Source organism: Fusarium oxysporum, chromosome 3, assembly GCF_000149955.1.
Source record: "Fusarium oxysporum f. sp. lycopersici 4287 chromosome 3, whole genome shotgun sequence".
Taxonomy (NCBI): domain Eukaryota; kingdom Fungi; phylum Ascomycota; class Sordariomycetes; order Hypocreales; family Nectriaceae; genus Fusarium; species Fusarium oxysporum.
Window position 1 is genome coordinate 3999724 of NC_030988.1, and position 17666 is coordinate 4017389.

At 50.8% G+C, this 17666-nt stretch overlaps 7 protein-coding genes across 7 annotated transcripts; 4 read left to right on the forward strand and 3 right to left on the reverse strand.

Annotated features, from left to right (window-relative positions):
* Positions 1-604: 604 nt before the first annotated feature.
* Positions 605-733, reverse strand: FOXG_19396 (uncharacterized protein; the record flags this gene model as incomplete). Its single annotated transcript, XM_018399609.1, has 1 exon — positions 605-733. One exon carries the CDS (start codon positions 731-733, stop codon positions 605-607), a length of 129 nt encoding a protein of 42 aa, XP_018242815.1.
* A 3184-nt stretch (positions 734-3917) lies between these two features.
* On the forward strand, positions 3918-5085 carry FOXG_19397 (uncharacterized protein; the record flags this gene model as incomplete). The annotated part of the gene is made up of 2 exons (XM_018399610.1): positions 3918-4007; positions 4063-5085. The coding sequence occupies 2 exons, from the start codon at positions 3918-3920 to the stop codon at positions 5083-5085; spliced, it is 1113 nt and encodes a 370-aa protein (XP_018242816.1).
* A 22-nt stretch (positions 5086-5107) lies between these two features.
* On the reverse strand, positions 5108-5345 carry FOXG_19398 (uncharacterized protein; the record flags this gene model as incomplete). Its single annotated transcript, XM_018399611.1, has 2 exons — positions 5108-5189; positions 5320-5345. The coding sequence occupies 2 exons, from the start codon at positions 5343-5345 to the stop codon at positions 5108-5110; spliced, it is 108 nt and encodes a 35-aa protein (XP_018242817.1).
* A 459-nt stretch (positions 5346-5804) lies between these two features.
* On the forward strand, positions 5805-7552 carry FOXG_06803 (uncharacterized protein; the record flags this gene model as incomplete). Its single annotated transcript, XM_018385453.1, has 4 exons — positions 5805-6222; positions 6279-6571; positions 6624-6757; positions 6805-7552. The coding sequence occupies 4 exons, from the start codon at positions 5805-5807 to the stop codon at positions 7550-7552; spliced, it is 1593 nt and encodes a 530-aa protein (XP_018242818.1).
* A 475-nt stretch (positions 7553-8027) lies between these two features.
* On the forward strand, positions 8028-9860 carry FOXG_06804 (uncharacterized protein; the record flags this gene model as incomplete). The annotated part of the gene is made up of 1 exon (XM_018385454.1): positions 8028-9860. One exon carries the CDS (start codon positions 8028-8030, stop codon positions 9858-9860), a length of 1833 nt encoding a protein of 610 aa, XP_018242819.1.
* A 550-nt stretch (positions 9861-10410) lies between these two features.
* Positions 10411-11049, forward strand: FOXG_19399 (uncharacterized protein; the record flags this gene model as incomplete). The annotated part of the gene is made up of 1 exon (XM_018399612.1): positions 10411-11049. One exon carries the CDS (start codon positions 10411-10413, stop codon positions 11047-11049), a length of 639 nt encoding a protein of 212 aa, XP_018242820.1.
* FOXG_06805 (uncharacterized protein) lies at positions 10672-17552 on the reverse strand (the record flags this gene model as incomplete). Its single annotated transcript, XM_018385455.1, has 4 exons — positions 10672-10845; positions 11137-13300; positions 13504-17242; positions 17393-17552. The coding sequence occupies 4 exons, from the start codon at positions 17550-17552 to the stop codon at positions 10672-10674; spliced, it is 6237 nt and encodes a 2078-aa protein (XP_018242821.1).
* Between the last annotated feature and the right edge of the window lie 114 nt (positions 17553-17666).

A 17666-nucleotide genomic window follows, 5' to 3' on the forward strand; every position in this document is an offset into this window, starting at 1 on the left:
TAGCGACCGACTTAGATAGTGACCTAGTAGTGGAGACTGGTACCGTGTGGGAGCCTTCGCGCAGTCAAAGAGATACAAACCGTTACGCCACGGGGCACAATCGACACGGAATCGCTAATCCTGGGGACCAAGGTTCGTGAGGTCATGATGACTCGACATTGGTGAACCCCTACGCATTGTGCTTTTCATCTGTCTATTCAGACATGTGCAAGTTCGGATGACATGAAGTCTGATATGCACAAGGGACAGGTATAATGTTGCCCCAGGTACCATGGAGTAATGCAGACCGAATGGAATGTATGCCCACACGGTAACCGACGGACGATATCACAATCCACCATCGTTTCCAAGCATATAACGCTATATAATAAGAACAGTTAATTTGAGAATGAAACTGTCTATTGATTGGAATAGCTTACCAGATAATAAGCGCGTCTGGCCAGGCCGAATGTTCTCCTGGGCCTTCGATTTCCATTTCTGTCGTTACTTGCTTATATGTCTGCGGTGGAGCTATTGAGTCAAGCCGTTGCAAATCACCCTCTGAATTCTCTGAGCTCGCGAGCGGGTTATTACTAAGGACTCTGAATGCAATCCTTCCTTATCATTAGCTCTGGTACCATATGCTCTTATCTGTGGACTGGGGCACGGTGGAGTCGTACATGAAAAGAATATCCAAGATAAGAAAAACCATGATAATAATGATTATGGGAAGCCATTCGAGCGATTCTTCCATTGGATGCTTTGGGATTTGGTCATGTTGGCTCGGTGGTGAATTATTCAACGTCGTCATAATTGGTTGGCTATTTCATAATTAGATCTGATTTATGATTCCAAAATGTACGAAGTGTGTAATAGCCGGATTTATATCATACTATTCAGCTTCGAGTCTATATTAGGCTAAAATGTTTTGAATTTTTAGTTGGCATTCCTACGCAATGACTTTGGTCCGCCACTGGATTTGGCCTTTCTATGGTCTGATCTAGAAAGTTTATCTCGAAAGCCCCCGGAAGACTCCTCTTATTCCTGCATTTTTTTATTCTCCTTTCGAGGTAAATCGGGTCTCCAACCGCAACAGCATTACCCCATACACAACCATCCGCCAGTCGCTGTCGGAGGAGTTGTCACTGCAGAGCTAAAAAGTCGCTTAGGAATCGCCCTCCACTACTCACTCAAGCCATACGGCCAACACTTGCGATATTCACAGTGCTGATAGTGGTAGTCAGCGCTGCGACTCCACTAATACAGCCACACACGAAACCATTAGCAAAACGATGATGCCAAAGCCCAGGCCACAAGTGTTACGACTCTCACGGTTACATCACGTGTACCCCACGAATCCATCCAATCACACGCAACCAAGGAAACACCAAGACATGGACCGAAACCAAAACCTCTCGGTCCATCCTTGTCAGATCATTCGGTCCAATCCTATCCAACACTTCGGTCCATCACCGGGACCTCATGTATATAGAACCATGTTACTCCACAACCATAGACCTTAGCTCACCAGGTATCAATAAAACTTCTTAACAACAATAAGCCTAACACGCATTACTTGTCTATCAAGAGACGTGACAGTTCGCTATGGCTCAGTTTACGCCCTATAAACCGACTAACGTGGTTGATAAGCATGCCGACCGGACAAGTATGCCGACCAAAAATCCCTCATCCTACATCATTTCCATCTGATCAGATACTTCTCAACCACCCATTATGTCACAACCTTCAAATGAAGCTAGAATTCTTCTTGCCCTTCAGGCCCTTCAAAATAACCCAAAATTACGTCTCCGACGCGCTGCTACTATATATAAGGTTGGATATAGTACCCTCCGTGACCGAAGGAATGGCATTCAATCGCGAAGCGATTGGGTCCCAAAGTCACGGAAACTATCTGATCTAGAAGAACAGATAATAGATCAATTCCTCCTTGACCTAGATTCCCGAGGATTTCCTGCGCGACTGCGTTTTGTGGAAGAAATAGCCAATTCTCTGCTCGCTGACCGCGATGCATCACCTGTTGGCAAGCGCTGGGCTCATAACTTCGTCAAGCGGCAACCAGAGCTAAAGACGCGTTTATTTCGGAGATATGACTACCAGAGAGCCAAATGCGAAGATCCGACTATTATTCGTGGCTGGTTTAGGCTTGTACAGAATACAATTGCAAAGTACGGTATCTGATCAGATGATATCTGGAACTTTGATGAGACTGGCTTTATGATGGGCCTTATAATGGCCGGAATGGCAGTTACAGGCTCGGAAAGGCAAGGAAGACCAAAATCAGTGCAGCCTGGAAATCGTGAATGGATTACAGTAATCCAGGCGATTAACGCAGAAGGTCAATCGATCCCGCCGTTTATCATTGGCGCAGGCCAATATCACCTTGCGAATTGGTACCGAGAAAGCAACCTCCCGGCCGACTGGGTTATCGCAACGAGCCAAAATGGTTGGACAAATAATGAGCTGGGTCTTGAGTGGCTAAAGCACTTTGATCGATCTACAACTAAACGATCAAATGCTCGGTATCGTCTTCTGATCCTTGATGGTCACGAAAGCCACCACTCTACCGACTTTGAGAAATATTGCAAGGAGAACAAGATTATCACGCTCTGTATGCCTGCTCATGCATCCCATCTACTCCAGCCTCTCGATATTGGGTGCTTTGCAGTACTGAAAAAGGCTTATGGTCAAGAAATAGAGCATCTGATCAGATGCTCTATAACCCATATTTCCAAGACTGAGTTCTTCCCGGCCTTTTATGCCGCCTTTAAAGCTACTTTTACAGAAAGCAATATCCGGGGGGGCTTTAGAGGAGCTGGACTTGCTCCTCTTGACCCAGAAACCGTGATCTCAAAGCTTGATGTGCAGCTACGAACCCCAACGCCTCCCGGGGAGGTCAGCCAACCATCAACCCCATGGGTTTCAAAGACTCCTAAGACAGCAACAGAGGCTCAATCTCAGTCTGAATACCTGGAAAGACGAATCAGAAGACATAAAAGCAGCTCCCCAGAGTCAATTATAGAGGCTTTAAAGTCAAATACTAAAGCAACAAGGGCAATTATGCATGAGGTTGTCTTATTGAGAAATGAGGTGCGAAATCTTCGAGATGCAAATGAGATACTAAGCCGGCGCCGGAGGGCAAAAAGGACTAGACTACAGAAAGGAGGGGCAATGACTGTACAGGAAGCATCGCAAGTAATTGATCAGATGGATGTTGATGCGCAGGTAGTGGCCGAATCATCTAGAGATGGTGCTCGAGGAAGGTCGGATCGACCGGGTGGTCGGCGTTGTGGTGTATGCGGCAAGGCCGGGCATAATGCAAGGACCTGTCAGGTAGTAATTGAGACATCTAGGGAAGAGTATAGTAAGTAGTTTTACTTGATTAGATGGTTTGTGGTGTTTTTAAATGGATTTAAAAGTTTAAGGCTGAAATTTTTGGTCGGCATACTTGTCCGGTCGGCATGCTTATCAACCACGTTATATTAATTTTCTTAGATTTTTAAAAAAATCCTATGTAGCTATAAACTTAAGTCTATTTACACTGTAAAATACACTGTATTTTAAGGTTTTCTATATAATCTAAAATACTTAAAAATCTTTAAAAAATACTTTCTAATAAAGTTAACTATACTATTTTAGGAACACTTTTTATTTAATTTTTAGCTAATTTATTTAAGCTTTGGAATGCTATAGGGTAAGCTATTATTAGCTGCACAGTATGCTGGCCAACTCGCTTGTGAACTACGTTATAATAAATATTTAGAACTATTAATAAAAAGAGATCAAATCCTCATAACCTCCTAACACCTTCGCCAAGCTCACCAGGATCTGTCTCAGCTGTAGCCAAGGAACATACGGCCTGAAAAGAATCATTTTGCATCAGTTTTCCGGCTACAACATGGATATGCAACCGTTACAAGATGCCTTTTCTAGGCTGTCTTGACAAGGATAAGCATCAAGCTGCGAGCTATTATGATATCTCTGAAGTTGAAGAGGAAACAGGCAACACGGTGGGCATCTCATATCATAATCTTTTCTGTTCGGCCCAATGCTCACATATCACAGTCATTATTTGAGCTGTACAGGCAATATCCAGCGAACTCCTTTGAAATACCCATCTATTATAGAGCCATCCACTGCGAGTCACCATCAGAGGTTCAGGGAGGCCATCGAGCCAGGTTGTTTCCTCCTCCGGCGTTCGACTCTGTGGTATTGCGCACGCTCCAAAACCACGTTAGGAGACACGCGCAATTTGGAAATCGTACACCCACGCCGTTCATCTCCGTAACAGACGATCTCCTTCGCGCTCTCAGTATTGCATTCCGTTCATATACTGATAAGGAGGATGTTGCGATACTTCTTGTGGACCCGTGGAAGTTGGCAGCAGGGAATTATCTGAGATGCAATGGCTTATGTTCGAAGATCGGCTTGGGATGCAAAGATGTTTACAATACTGAGATTCTCATATGGGGCGAAATTCCCTTAGATAGCATCATTTGTCGATGGGGACGATTGCCTATCATGAATAGCGGGTTACTTGATGTTCTTCCTTCGCTTCGGCATCTGTCGCCCGACGCAGACCTCAGTTCGTTGCGTGATGGTTTGCGTGGCGACACCGATTCATTCTCCCCTGCAAAGGTTGCTACCACCCTCGTCAACCTCGGCATGGACCCTTCCTCCTTTCAAATAAAGCAGGTCTTTCTCTTCTTGCTGGGGGCGGTTGAGGGCTATCGAGTGGAGAAGTTTCTCGAAGGCATTGAATTAGAAATTGAAAGTCTCTTTCCTCTAAAGATACAAGAGTTTGATCAGGCCGCTCACCAGTTAAGTCTTACCCTCGGTCGGAAGGAATTAATATCATATTATAGGAACGATTATGCGTCTATCTCGGAGGAATTCTGTCCGTTTGAGGACAACGAGTCGAAGCGAAGATGGAGGAAAGAATGGTCTCTCCTAATTCATCATGACTTCTGCCCCGACTATGAATCTTGGTGGGTTCGAAGGGAGGAGAGGGACCTTTCCGATTTGGAGGCCGAACTCATAGCGAATCACAATGGCACTGGATTGAAAAAGTGGCTGATGAAAAAGTAATCTCGAAGTTATTATGTTAGGTTTACGGATTAATCATGAAAGAATGTCCGTACTGCTTGGAGATATGTGAGGCCTCGGCCGACTTGTCTAAATCAGCCACCGCACTGAGATTGCGTAAGCGTCGTATTGAAAAATTTAGTACCCTTCTCTGTGCCTACCCTATATCAAATCTTGTTCCTCAAGGCTCATTTGGCAAGCGGCCGTTTGCGGCTTCTATAAAGCTACTCAACTTACCTATTATGAACTTCAAAGGTCGCCATGGGCTCTCGTGTAAGAAACGCGCTGCCTTTTGCGTTTCTGTTGAACGCACCTGAATTGGTAGTGCGACGCATTTCCACTCTACTTGCTCGGGTACGTGCACATGCCTCCCTCAGGCCGTACGATATCGGACATGTACCACACTGAGCCTTCGGATGACCTACTGTCGATAAGCGCGATGTGTCAAGAACGAGAGCCATTCAATAAACCTAGAAGAAGGGTATCGATTCTTGCGTTATTGGCGCTCTACCGCGATGAAGGCTAATAGGGGAGATCCTGCTAACGTGGACGTTCAGAATGAATAATAAGTGGGGGGTCAAGATGATCTTGCCCATATTTGGAATCTTAGTCAAGCGAAATGGGTGGTGTGCGTTTTAGCGCCCAAATTCACTAAAACTTCGAGTACTGTCTTTCGTCCTTCAATCTTAGCGATCACGCGGATGTCATCAATCAATACCGCAATGAAGCCAAAGGCCAGACCATTCCGACCTGTCGCTCCATGCTGGGAATGCTCCAAGCGACGACTGGTGTGCGATCTGGGGACGCCCAAGTGCCGAAAATGCCGTGTTCGAGGCGTGGACTGCCCTGGCTATCAACACAAACCTCTCCAGTGGATGCGGCCCGGCCAGACCAGATCCAAGGGAGCTCAATCGGCAAAGACACTAGACGTCTCCTGCCCTCCCGCGAGAAGTGATGAGATTATTACCAATTGTACCTTTTTGGGACAGAAAACTTCGACTCGGGCAAAAGCATCTGAGGACTCAAAAGTTGAGCATGTCAGCAGCACTCCTGCCTGTGAGGCCCAGACTGCAATGACTGTGCTCAGAAACATGAGTGGCCGAAGCACGTTTGAGATATTGATACAAGCGGTGGTATATTGTTGGTCGCACTCATGTCGCGAAACGCGAAGCGCGCTGGGTTAATGATTTGACTAGACAACATCAACATCGCGCCCGATTTGTCGGGGATCAGCCTGGAAGGCGCTGCCAGCCCTTTCATCGTTCCGTCGTCCTATGTGTCGTGGATACCTCCCGCAATATCACAGACACTCATATGCAGCGCCCTTGGCCATCGTATCTTGCAGACCGCTGAGGGCTTTGAGCGTGAGCGCAACGCAATGGCCCTAAACTTGCGGCAATGTCGAGGCGAAGCTCTCCAGCTAGTCCGCAGGGAGCTGACTGGTGGCCGCGACTCCATTATGCCAATACTATGCCTACTGCTCTCCGAGGTACGGATATACCGCCTTGCCATTCGCGGCTCGCATCGTGCTGACTGAGCAGATCCAACACTCAATCTCACCGTCATGGTGGCACCACGTCGACGCAGCTTACACTCTGATTGACATGCACGGCGGGTTCCGGTGCTGCTCCCTGCTACACCCGAATATCCGACCTATGTATCAATTTCTCGTCTAGTATGTTTTATCCAAGTGTTTTGCCACGTTAAACTGATCTTTCTGAGCGTCGACGTTCTTGGCGCAACTACGTCCCCGTGCGTGAACTCGGCTCGCGCCCAACGGCAGCTGGAACTTCTGCCATACTTACAGGACCTTTTCGGCGACAGGACCTTGACCTGTATACCGTGTGCTCCCGGTCTCCTAGCTGAAGTTATCCGCATTAATTATTACCGCTTTCTTAAGGACGGCGCAACGTCACTCCTGTCGGATAGCGCGGATCAATTACCATCCGGTTCGGACATTCTCAGACGCGTCTTAAACTTCTCCCCTGAGCTATGGGCGTCTGAGGTCGTGACGAATTCTGATTTTAGCACTGGAGGCAGCTTGGACGAGACTGGACAGGGCTTTGCGGTGCGAAGAATGGGCTGGGAACGTATTGGTCGTATTTATCAATCCGCCGTGGTACTCTACTGCCTAGCTTCTCAGCCACAGGGATTCGACCACGTTCGCGAGTCTGACCAGTGGACGTCCCTCCGTGCCGGCCTTTTGCAGGATCTAAGAGACTCGTCGCTCGATGCCTGCAGCCATCACCGCAAGCTGGTCATCTGGCCGCTGACGATACTCGGCCTTGCGCTCAACTACGACGACGGCGGCGCCCAGCAATTTGTTCTGCAAGAGCTGAAGTGGGCGAGCGCGGCGTTGGGGACCGCGACACCATTGGTGGCGATACAGCTACTCGAGCGTACTTGGCAGGGGTACAGTGGATGGGAATGGGATAAACTCTTTGATCGGCCTTATGTTTTCGCCCTGTGATGGCTATGCGAGTGCAGGCCGGATCATTTCAGGCAAAGGTGCTATTCGCCGCACGTCGAACGCGGTAGATTGCTGCGAGTAACTGGGACGTCAGCAAGAGTGTTGATAATAAGACAAGGCTGCTGACTGTGGGTACCGAGCAGTGCCGGGTCTTGGCCATGTATTTTGCCTATTTAGGTAACGATCTACATCCTGATCTGCTTCGGCGTCAACGCTAACGCTAACGCTAACGCCAGCCGCTTCTACTCCTTCTACAAGGCGTCCACGCAACTGTCAAGATTTTTCCCAATTCGGCTAAGGGGAGTCACTTCCATCAATATCTTTTAACTGTCATTGCATTTTATCAATGTAGGACTTGGTGAGCGTTGCCTATAAAGCATAGTTGAGCCCCATGCATCAGCTACTCGATCACCAAACAGCTTGAGCTGTACCTCTTATTGCCCATTACCATTGCGCACACATTTCTCCCATCACCATGCGGACCGGCTGGCTATATCCTATCTTCATTGGCACGCATGTCAGCGCCGGACTCATTAAGTCCACCACACGTCCGCTCATTCTCGCAGACACGAACCGAGATGGCATCGTCAACGGCAAAGACATTGCAGACAAATATACCTGGACAAATGAATGTGGCGCCATTTTCCTCCCCAATATTGGCGATAAACGCCACCGATGCACTGCCTTTGATCTCAATGGTCTCTCCCTGAGCAACCAGGAGCTGTCGAGCTGCAACGACGCTTCAGGCCATTTGCTGCTAACCCCTGAGCTGGCAGCCCCAGCCCGAACCGCACCCCTTCAAGGTATCTCTAAAGAGGCTATCGGGAGCATCTATACGCTTCCGGAGAGCACCTTGGGCTCAGTGCGTGTATTCTGGAAACAGCCCGGATTCCTGTCAGATGCAGGTTCCCCGTGGAGACTCATTGATCCTCAGTTCGTATTCAACGCGAGCAGTCTACGTGCTGGCATTGAGCTCGCCATAGACGCTAGAGAGTTGGTTTCTCACCTCTCTGCCTGGAACGGAACGCTTTCTTTGGAGTTTCGAGTCACCGACGGCAATATGACGACCTACGATGCCGTGGCGATGAAGCAGGCGCCGGTCCTATTCCACCATCATCTGCAGCGCGTACAAGAGGTGCTATCCGTAAAAGGAAACGAGACTTCCAGTCCGGTGCAGAACAAGTTCGTACGCGGTCTGGAAGACGCTCTAATGAACGTGGTTGAAACCCCGGCCCTTCACTTACTCAACGGCACCGACGAAATCTGGGCACAAGACTTCATGGAACCCGGCTTCGCCAGTATGCCTGGGCCAGAAGGTCCGATATCACTACGCGTCCTGGTTCGTAGTGCGCAATCTACCAGAGTTGCTGGACGTCAGGTCTTCGAAAGCTTCAGAGGTAATAGAGTCGGAGGCCATCAACTGTCGCTAGGGTCTGGCTTTGGGCACGAGGAGATTGACTCAGGTGGCAACATCGAGATTATCCCACCGTACGTATCCAAGAACGGGACATCATATAAGCACGGCAGGGTCATCATGGGAAAGCACTTTGACAAGCATCCAGCCAAGTCCATGACGAGCCTTATTGAAGCTCAAATCTACCAGTCTCCCCTCATCCTAGAGGCTGGCTGGTTGGTCATTGGACATGTTGACGAATTTGTCCAGTTCTTGCCATACCAGAACGACCTAGGATGGACCATCGCTATTGCGGATACACAAGCTCCGCTGGCTTTATTAAAAAAGGCAAAAGACAGTGGCCATGGCTCCACCCTTGTCACTAGCTATCCCGATCTCCGCCAGCCGGAAGGTTTTTCTTTTTACGATTCTAGCCTTGAGAACCTTACCATCAACGCGCTGCTGTCTGACGACGATTTCTTGCAGACGCAGAAATATGCACAGAAGTACATCGACCACAACTTGAAGCTTCTACTCGAAGAGGTACCACTGCCTCACAACCAAGTTCTGCGAGTACCCGCTCTCTTCAAGAATGTCACATATCCCTGGCCATCTAATCTTGATGGAATCCCCCCACGCCTGCACAGAGTCGCTCCTGGACAGCGTCAACTAATTGCTTTCCTTCCGGCTGTCATTAACGGTGTTGTCATCGGGTCTGATTATTTGGCTGCGAAGCCTTGGGGTCCAATCGTTGATGGTCAGGATATCTTTGAGGAGGCGGTGCGAGATGTGTACGGCCAAGCGGGGATGAAGGTACACTTCGTTGACGATTTCATGTCGCATCACGTAAATGGAGGCGAAGTCCACTGCGGCACGAATACCCTCAGAGATGCAACAGTCGAATGGTGGAGCTAAAAGCTTATACCAGAGTCGCGGCACACGATTGAAATTTGAAGTGCAGGTGATGACTACTCGACCAACAGCACGGCGTGTCGGCTAACCCTGACCCTAAATAAATAGAAATGGAATTTTAGGTCAAATGGTCATTTTTTACGCTCATTGCTCCAGTTTGGCTGAAGAAGTGATTAAGTGAAACTGGGCATTTGTATGAGGAAGATCTGTTTTTGGTGTACAAGAGGTGGTACTTACGGGAAGTGGGTATTGCATGGTAATAACGTTAGATATTATGTAGTTTAGTCTGCCATGATGTATTCCATAACCATGACACAGGAGACCGGCCCCCTGCGGGTTCCGCCAATGCCGTTGAGGAACGAGCTGAGTCCTAGACGCGGCGCAAAGGCGCTTACGGCTCCGACCCCGCTTTCGACAGCATTGCTATTTCATGCTTGCGTTTCTACCATTTCTATCTCATCTGCCCATCTATCCATCTACGTGTTCTTCAAGAGTATCATCGAATATCATCGAATTGCATTACGAATTGCATTGAAGTATAAAGTTGTTTACCATGACCATTGATTACTCAAAATGGGACAACCTGGACACAGATTCAGAAAGAGAAACTCCCCCTCCAGCAGCACTACAATCAAGTGCGCCGGCTACAGCAGATCCAATCACAGGCAGCACTCCGGGATCCATCCAAGCCATCACTGTCCGTTGCGATGGTGAGAGAGTCAGATTCGCACCTTGGTCAGTGACATCGGTCAAGGCGGATCACCCCATCTTCTCGAACTTCGTGCCTCCTATCCCGCGACTCATCGAGGTTCCATTAGTCTTTCATCGGGTCGGCAGTCAATCTGCAGACCGGGCCGATCTGGATAATCAGGTCATCACATATCTCCATATTGACTCCGAATCCGGGTTCGCGCCTCCGAGCTGGCAGTCCCACATCGGCACGGTGCTGGTGGCGCGAAAGGATCAGAAGACGTTGCGACCACAGCATCTGGAGGGTGTATGGATGTATTGTGATCACATCTTGGATCTCTTCGGAGATGGAGAAGGTGCACCGACGCATATGTATCGTAGACAAGCATTTGAGGAGTGGTGGAAAGACTACTGCAAAGAGCAGAAGAAATTACGGCGGGGAACTGGAGGCAAGAATGACCCGGATGACTGGCGAGCGGTACAGTCGCCGTATGTGACATAGGTTCCTCGTATGTGCTGGTATAAGTATATCTCGCGCGCTGTTCTACGTGAAGCATTGCTGGCTTTCAAACGATCGTCTTGTTTCTACCGCTAGATCCGCAAGTCTCTTCATGGCGTCAACGATGACCTGGTCTGGCTTGTTGCCGAGGAAGTCCTGCGGCCGCACTATATTTAGCAGTTTGATGCCCTGTAGTGTCTTGCACCTAGAAAGTTGTACATAGAGACTAGTGAAGTCGCACTTCGAGGGCTGACCATTTGTCACGCGATTTCCTCGGAGCTCTAAAAGAACATCGGCAAACGTTTTCCCTTGGGCCTTATAGTCGGTCAGTACGAAGGCAGGGACCACAGGCAGTCCGCGTCGGGTGCATTTCCCGGATAGGAACTTGTAACAGGAGTTGGCTGGATCGAGTACATGCGTGATGGGCCGGATGAGTAAGGTACCCGCTGGGAGTGTCGGGATGGTTATATCTTTTGTCTCTTGTGACTCCAACAATATGCCTAGTGGCGGACCGAAGTGTATGGTAACATCGTCAGCGAGATAATGGCCTGGGAAGTTTGGGTCGGGGATGAGGTCCACGGCCGTAAACTCGGCCCCGTTCACAACTCTCAGGCCGGTATAGGTATTTTTGTTGACAACAACAGGCATGCCCTGGGCGTAGAAGAATACTCCTGGGATCTTACAGCTGGAGCTGTCGCCTTGCTCGATGGTCTGGGCTAGCTCCTGCTGTAAAAAGGTCCGGCTGCGCCAGGTGTGTGTCGAGATGAAGATGGAGATATGCTTTGCGTGAAAGCGGGCCCAATCTACCAGGGCTTCCATATTGAGAGCCCATCTGTTACGGTTGAGCGGTGTTATGGCACGCAAGCCAGCCTTGAAGGTGATCTGGGACCGGTCCACGAGCCTGGTGTTGAGCAGGTCAAAGTCCTCCCTAGTCTGGGTTCCGGCCCGTACTCTTTCCAAGAGAGCGCCCAGCTGTGGATCGTCCCGGGCGCGGACTTGCTCCTCGAGAAGGATGACGGTCTTGAACATCAGCCACAGGTTATGACCACGATGGTGAGCAATGGTTGCCTGTCCCGAAGAGGTCGTGTAAGTCGGACTCATCATCTGGTCCACCAGGAGACTTTTCTCAAGCACAGGGGCGAACTGATAGAAATCACCCATCAGGAGGACGACGGGAATACCGCCAAACGGCTTATCGGGGCAGTCGCGGAGGGCCTGGAGGCGACAGTTGGCCTGGAATAAAGTGGACCCCCCGAGCATGCTGACTTCGTCAATCACAAGTACCAACTTCTGCTTCCACCTCCATTTCTTCGCTTCCGAGAAGACTGGAGGCTCTCTTCTGTCGTTAGAATGGTGAATATCCAGTCCACAAGCCGAATGAAATGTCGTCCCGCCGATCTGAGCAGCCGCACTGCCGGACGTGCCGGTCACCTGGAGTTGATGCAGCTGGCCTCTAGCCACAAATACGTTCCGCAAAGCATCGACGATCCTGGACTTCCCAGTACCGCCTGGGCCACCAACGTATTGAAGGTTCTGACCGGCAGAGTCTGGATGGTCGACGTACTTGTCCAAGAACCGACAAATAAGCTGTAGCGCCATACTCTGCAAACCGTTGAGTGTATACGCGGAGGCGGCCTGAAGTCCCAGCTCCGTGAAACCTCCGACGGGACCCAGTTCAACAAGCATTCGAGGATTCTGTGCCTGCGAGGTTTCCAAATGTCTCGGAATGGGAATGTCTGCATCGCATTGTCGAACAAGCAGATCGTCAATGTTAGCGTTCCCAATGGAGGTTGTGCCACCTTGCACAACACCCTCCATCTCGTTGAGCATCTGTAGATGCAGCAGATCCTGGGCCTTCGCCGCAGCCTGAACGTCATCGGCAGAAGGAACGGAGCATTGGCTTAAGACGCTGTGTTGACGATGGCGAATTTGCTGATAGAAATCGTCGTGACGTTGGATAAAAGGGCGGCGCTCTTCTATCGGGTTCTTTGTGTCGAGCAAAACCATGGCTGTGGGAAGTGGGTAAGAATGCAATGCTGAGGAGTAGTCCCGGTGAACGGGGCGAATAGCCTGGCGGAATGGTGCGAGGTAGCCTTGATCAAGAATAGTCTTGACAAGTGTCTGGGCGGCATGAACGTCTTGAGGAATGAGAGGTGTGACGGGCGAGCCGGTAGCAGTAGCGGTAGGATCATCATGATGAGCAGCATCGATATCCAAAAGCCGAGCATCCTTACGAGCATCCTCAGCCGACTTTCTGAGAAGAGAGATATTCGCGACGTGGGATCCCAAGCGAGGACACAGGTTAGCTGCGAAACTTTGCCATATGCCTGTGATATCGGGGTGGGTTTCGGAGAGGAATTTCTCCCATGGTACGAACAAGGCTAGATGGAGAACCGAATTCCTACACAGACTATCAGGGCAGCTTCGGGGGCGAGTGAACCAGGCAGGGAAAGATACCGTTTGAAGTACACTGGGTGGTCGTCCATGTGATCGTCGCTGATGAACCCTTGAAAGACTGGCACTGCGTATCCGGGGGGCTGACGAAGCTTTTGAATCCATTCGTGACATTCCGGGGGCCCCTGTAGCGCAATATGGACTTCATCCTCATCTCGACCACGACGGCGCTCCACGATGATCGTGGACATATAGTCGTAGAGGCACGTATCTCTCAGAACTGGGCCGCGATAAGCATAGGCGTCCAGGTACAGCAAGGTCCGGCCGTTTCGCCGAAACTGCACTGTTTCCGATGGCTCTTCGGCGTCGATTTGCGTACAAGCCTGGCGACGGAGGTGTGGCCAGCGTCGGAAGATGGTCCAGTAAAGTGCTGTCAGGTTGATGTAGGACCAGTTTGGTACGTTAGTAAAGTCTGTTTGATAGCCGAGCAGAAAGTAGCAGACCTCTACGGCCGAAAGCTGCCTCTCAGAGAAAATTCGGTTCGCTGCCCTCATCAAAAACTGGCGGCTCTCATTCACCACGTCCTGACGCTGGGCATCTTGCTCGGGAAGACTTGGCCCCCCCAGCGACGCGGATTCACGGAGCTGCCGAAGAACATCAGATGCAAAGACGAGGCGTTTCCACATGGGCGTGTCTAATTTGGTGGCATAATTTGTGATGTAGAATACCATGGCCAATCCCTTCGTCTTAGTCAAGATCATAGAGAGGTCATGATTGTGGCGGAGGCCGACCGCCATTGCTTTGTTGTACCGGTTGACGAGCGCATGGTTCCGCCTCATGCTGAGCAGACCGTCCTCCGTGAACCCGGTGTTCTCGACGAGCTTCCAAGGGGCTTTGAACCGACAAGCCGTCGTTCTGTGTTGACCTGCGCCCTCTATAGCGAGTGCTTTCAGAGAATACTTGATACAGGTGTACGTATGCGAGTGCACCTGGCAACAGTAGGCAATGAAGTTGGACTCGTTGTCGAAAGCCCCTGAGAGAGTCACAGTGTTGTTCATGATCTCGTCAATCGGGTCGATTGGCTTTCTCTCCTTGCGGACGGCCCTTCCAGCTTCCTCATCCAGACATTCGTTAAATACAGAGTCCAGATAGCGAACCACTTGAGCACGGTATTCTCCCTCCTCATTTTTCGTCATATCGTCGATCAAGGAAGGCAACTCCATATTACCCTCCAACCAGAGTAGACCATGCAGGTGGAGACTACCTCGGTCGTTCGTCTCAACTGTTGCGTAGTAATGGCTGATCTTCCCGTAAACTGATTCCTGGCCTGTCTTGACATATTTCTCAAAGAACAAGGAGACCTCTCGATGGAAGAAGATGGCAGCGCTGACCGGATCCATAATGCTAAGAGAAATTCTATCATATCTCCCACGGAGATCAATCAGAAGCTCCTTGGCTGCATCGCGATCATGAAGTCTGTGAATGGAGAGTTTCAACTTGACCGGATTGTTGATATCATTGGGATTGACAGTAATCCAGATGGCAGGTATACCTGTCCAGATGTTCAATGACTGTATCTTCCTCCGCATCAAGAGCCGGGTTTCGTTGGAGAGCGGCTGCGCGTGGCCAAATATGGACAGTTCGTGGAGCAAGAACAAGATATCCGGATCGGTCGTGGTCTTGGTGTCCTGCATTTCCTCCTGTGCTATTTTCAAGCGGTCCATCGTCAGGCGTCTACAGACCCGGTCCAGTCTGTCGAAGGAGCCCTTTACCAGACGGACCATGCTGATTCTTCGGTTCGTGGATCGCAGGAGGATATTGAAGACCAAGAAACAAAAGATTGGGTGGACGGCAAACCGGCCCCTGTGCCGCTGCAACACGTACTTGGTCCAGTAGTTGAGCGAATGGTTGGTGCCACTCTGTGCGGAGCCCAAGGCGCCACGTGGATCGCCGTCTGGCAGACTGGGGCCCTTCGGGCCGCCCCTGCCCCAAGGGAAAAGTTTCGGAAAGGTTCGCGGGAAGAAATCCTCGTGTAGGCTGTCAGCGAAATCCGCGCCACGCTCGACCCGGATGAATGGCTGGTCACCCGCCGTATGGACCATCATACCGACGGGTTCGGCGTCATCATCGTGTCCGCCCGGACTCGTCCGCAAAGCCTCAGCTAAGAAGGACAGCTTGTCAGCTTCAGCGAATGTAGCAGGTCCGTCTAGAGGAAACATGCCGGACGCCGAGGTCTCGCACAGGGTATCATCGCCGTGGTGAACACTCCCTGGGTCAGGGGCAGATGTAAGTAGATCCTCAGGCGATTGGTGGGACTGTTCCACCAACTCGCTGTCGCCCGGTGGTGAGGCATCGTCGCTGGCATCTGGTTGCATGGACGCGAGAAGCTCTTTAATGCTAGCGAAACCGGTCCCCTCTAATCCGCGATCAACATTTGGGACGATGGGGTCTGTGTGTGTCTTTTCCACGGCTGAGGGTTCCTCTCTTCGCATGCGCTCCATGAGAACGGCGGGAACGGCCGAGCCCTCGGCATACTGCCAGCCATGTATCTCATCCAGGTTAATCTCGATACCCCTATAGAGGGGATTGTTCTTCTGCAGCCACAAGAGAGCAGCAGTCGCCCGAGACTTTCGCACCTGAAGAAGGGACCCCACTTCCGCCTGATTGGGTCTCTTGGCACCACTCCAAGAGACATGGATGTTCTCGATCGTCCGAAGAAGCGGGTGAGGCAGCACTGTGGTGACCAAGTCGTCTACGTTATTCGGAAACACGACAATATGGCCCTTGATGTGCTTCCTGTAACTCGCACTCGACGGCGTCTTGTTATCAACAGTGAACTTCGTGATATAGCCAAAGGGGGCCTGGAGAGCGATCAGCCTCTCCTCGAGAGGAGAGAGGCCGTCGAGTTCTTTGGGATAACGATGCTCACATCCTATATTCATGTTGTTGACGGAGCATGCCTTTGGCAGCTTCCCACGGTCGAAGCTACCGCGGCATTCGAGGCAAACATCGACCTGAGCGTCACCTGTCAGTGGCAGACACTTTTGGCACTCTTGAAGAGCCACTGTGGCTCGTAGGAGCGAGGAGGGCAAGTCCCTCCTCCACTGGATGGTAGTCATGTTGGCTGGCGCGCATTTTCTGTAACAGAAGGTGCAATGGGAAATAGGCAGTGTCCTCTCGTCTGCAAAAGCTGCATGGAACGATCTCGAAGTCTCGACTTGAAGGGCGAGCGGGACTTCCTTACACCAGGATCTCCTTAGCGATACGTCTTCCTTCACGCGAAAGCAGGAGTCCCGGTGTTGAAGAATTCTGTCAAGAGACAGTTGCTGATGTTGAGTAACCTCGTGCAGTAGTTTCGGCCTCTTCCGGCGGCTTCGGTCTCGGTCCGAGGGTGTCGGGGCCGGAAGTACGTCTTGCTGTATGCTATGCCGCTTGAGGGAAGGCGGAGTCCGGAGAGGAGAGGCTGGCTCAGGAGTCGTCGGTCCGGTAGCAACCCGCGTATGGACCCATCCACTGCGCCTGCGAGCCTGGTGGGGCCGATAGGGTCCGGGTCCACCGGTCCGACGTTCGGCGCGTCTACGGTCCAGGTCGTCCGATACACGGATGATTTCCTCGAAGGGCATTCTGAGCTTCGTGTTTCGGAGCTCCGACTCCATGACCCGCTGCGGCCGGGTGGTCCGCCGGGTGCGAGCCGTTGTATCAGTGTGCTGCCGATCTAGCCTCTCCAGAGTTTGGCGGACATCTTCTATCGGAAGGGGAGTCCGTCCTGGTGGAGGCATGATCCGAGTAAAAGTAACACGGACTATTATGTAGAAAGGATGAGACCTTGGATGTAAAAAGAGGAAACACCACCCTCAATCGACGCAGATGTCGAGAGGGCGAAATAAGGCATTTGCCATCCCATCAATAGACTTTGAGAGAGAGGAGCAGAGACCTGAAGGAAGGGACTAACCCGCTGCGCAGCGGTAGTTTAGGTCCACGGAGTAGAAGCTTTGAAGCTTTCCGTAGGTGGCAACTTCGGAGAGGGTGCCAGAGGGGCGCTTCAAGATTACAACCACTCGAACCATGCGACAGAAATATCGCATGACGTTCAGACCGTCGATAACCGGCATGGAGGTTGCGCTCAAAGATGTTACGCTTGGCAGGTGACCGCATCTCGTAGTCAGCGGCGTCCAGCTGGCGCCAACAGTGTTGGTGTGAGTGGGATAATAAAAAGCAATATACAG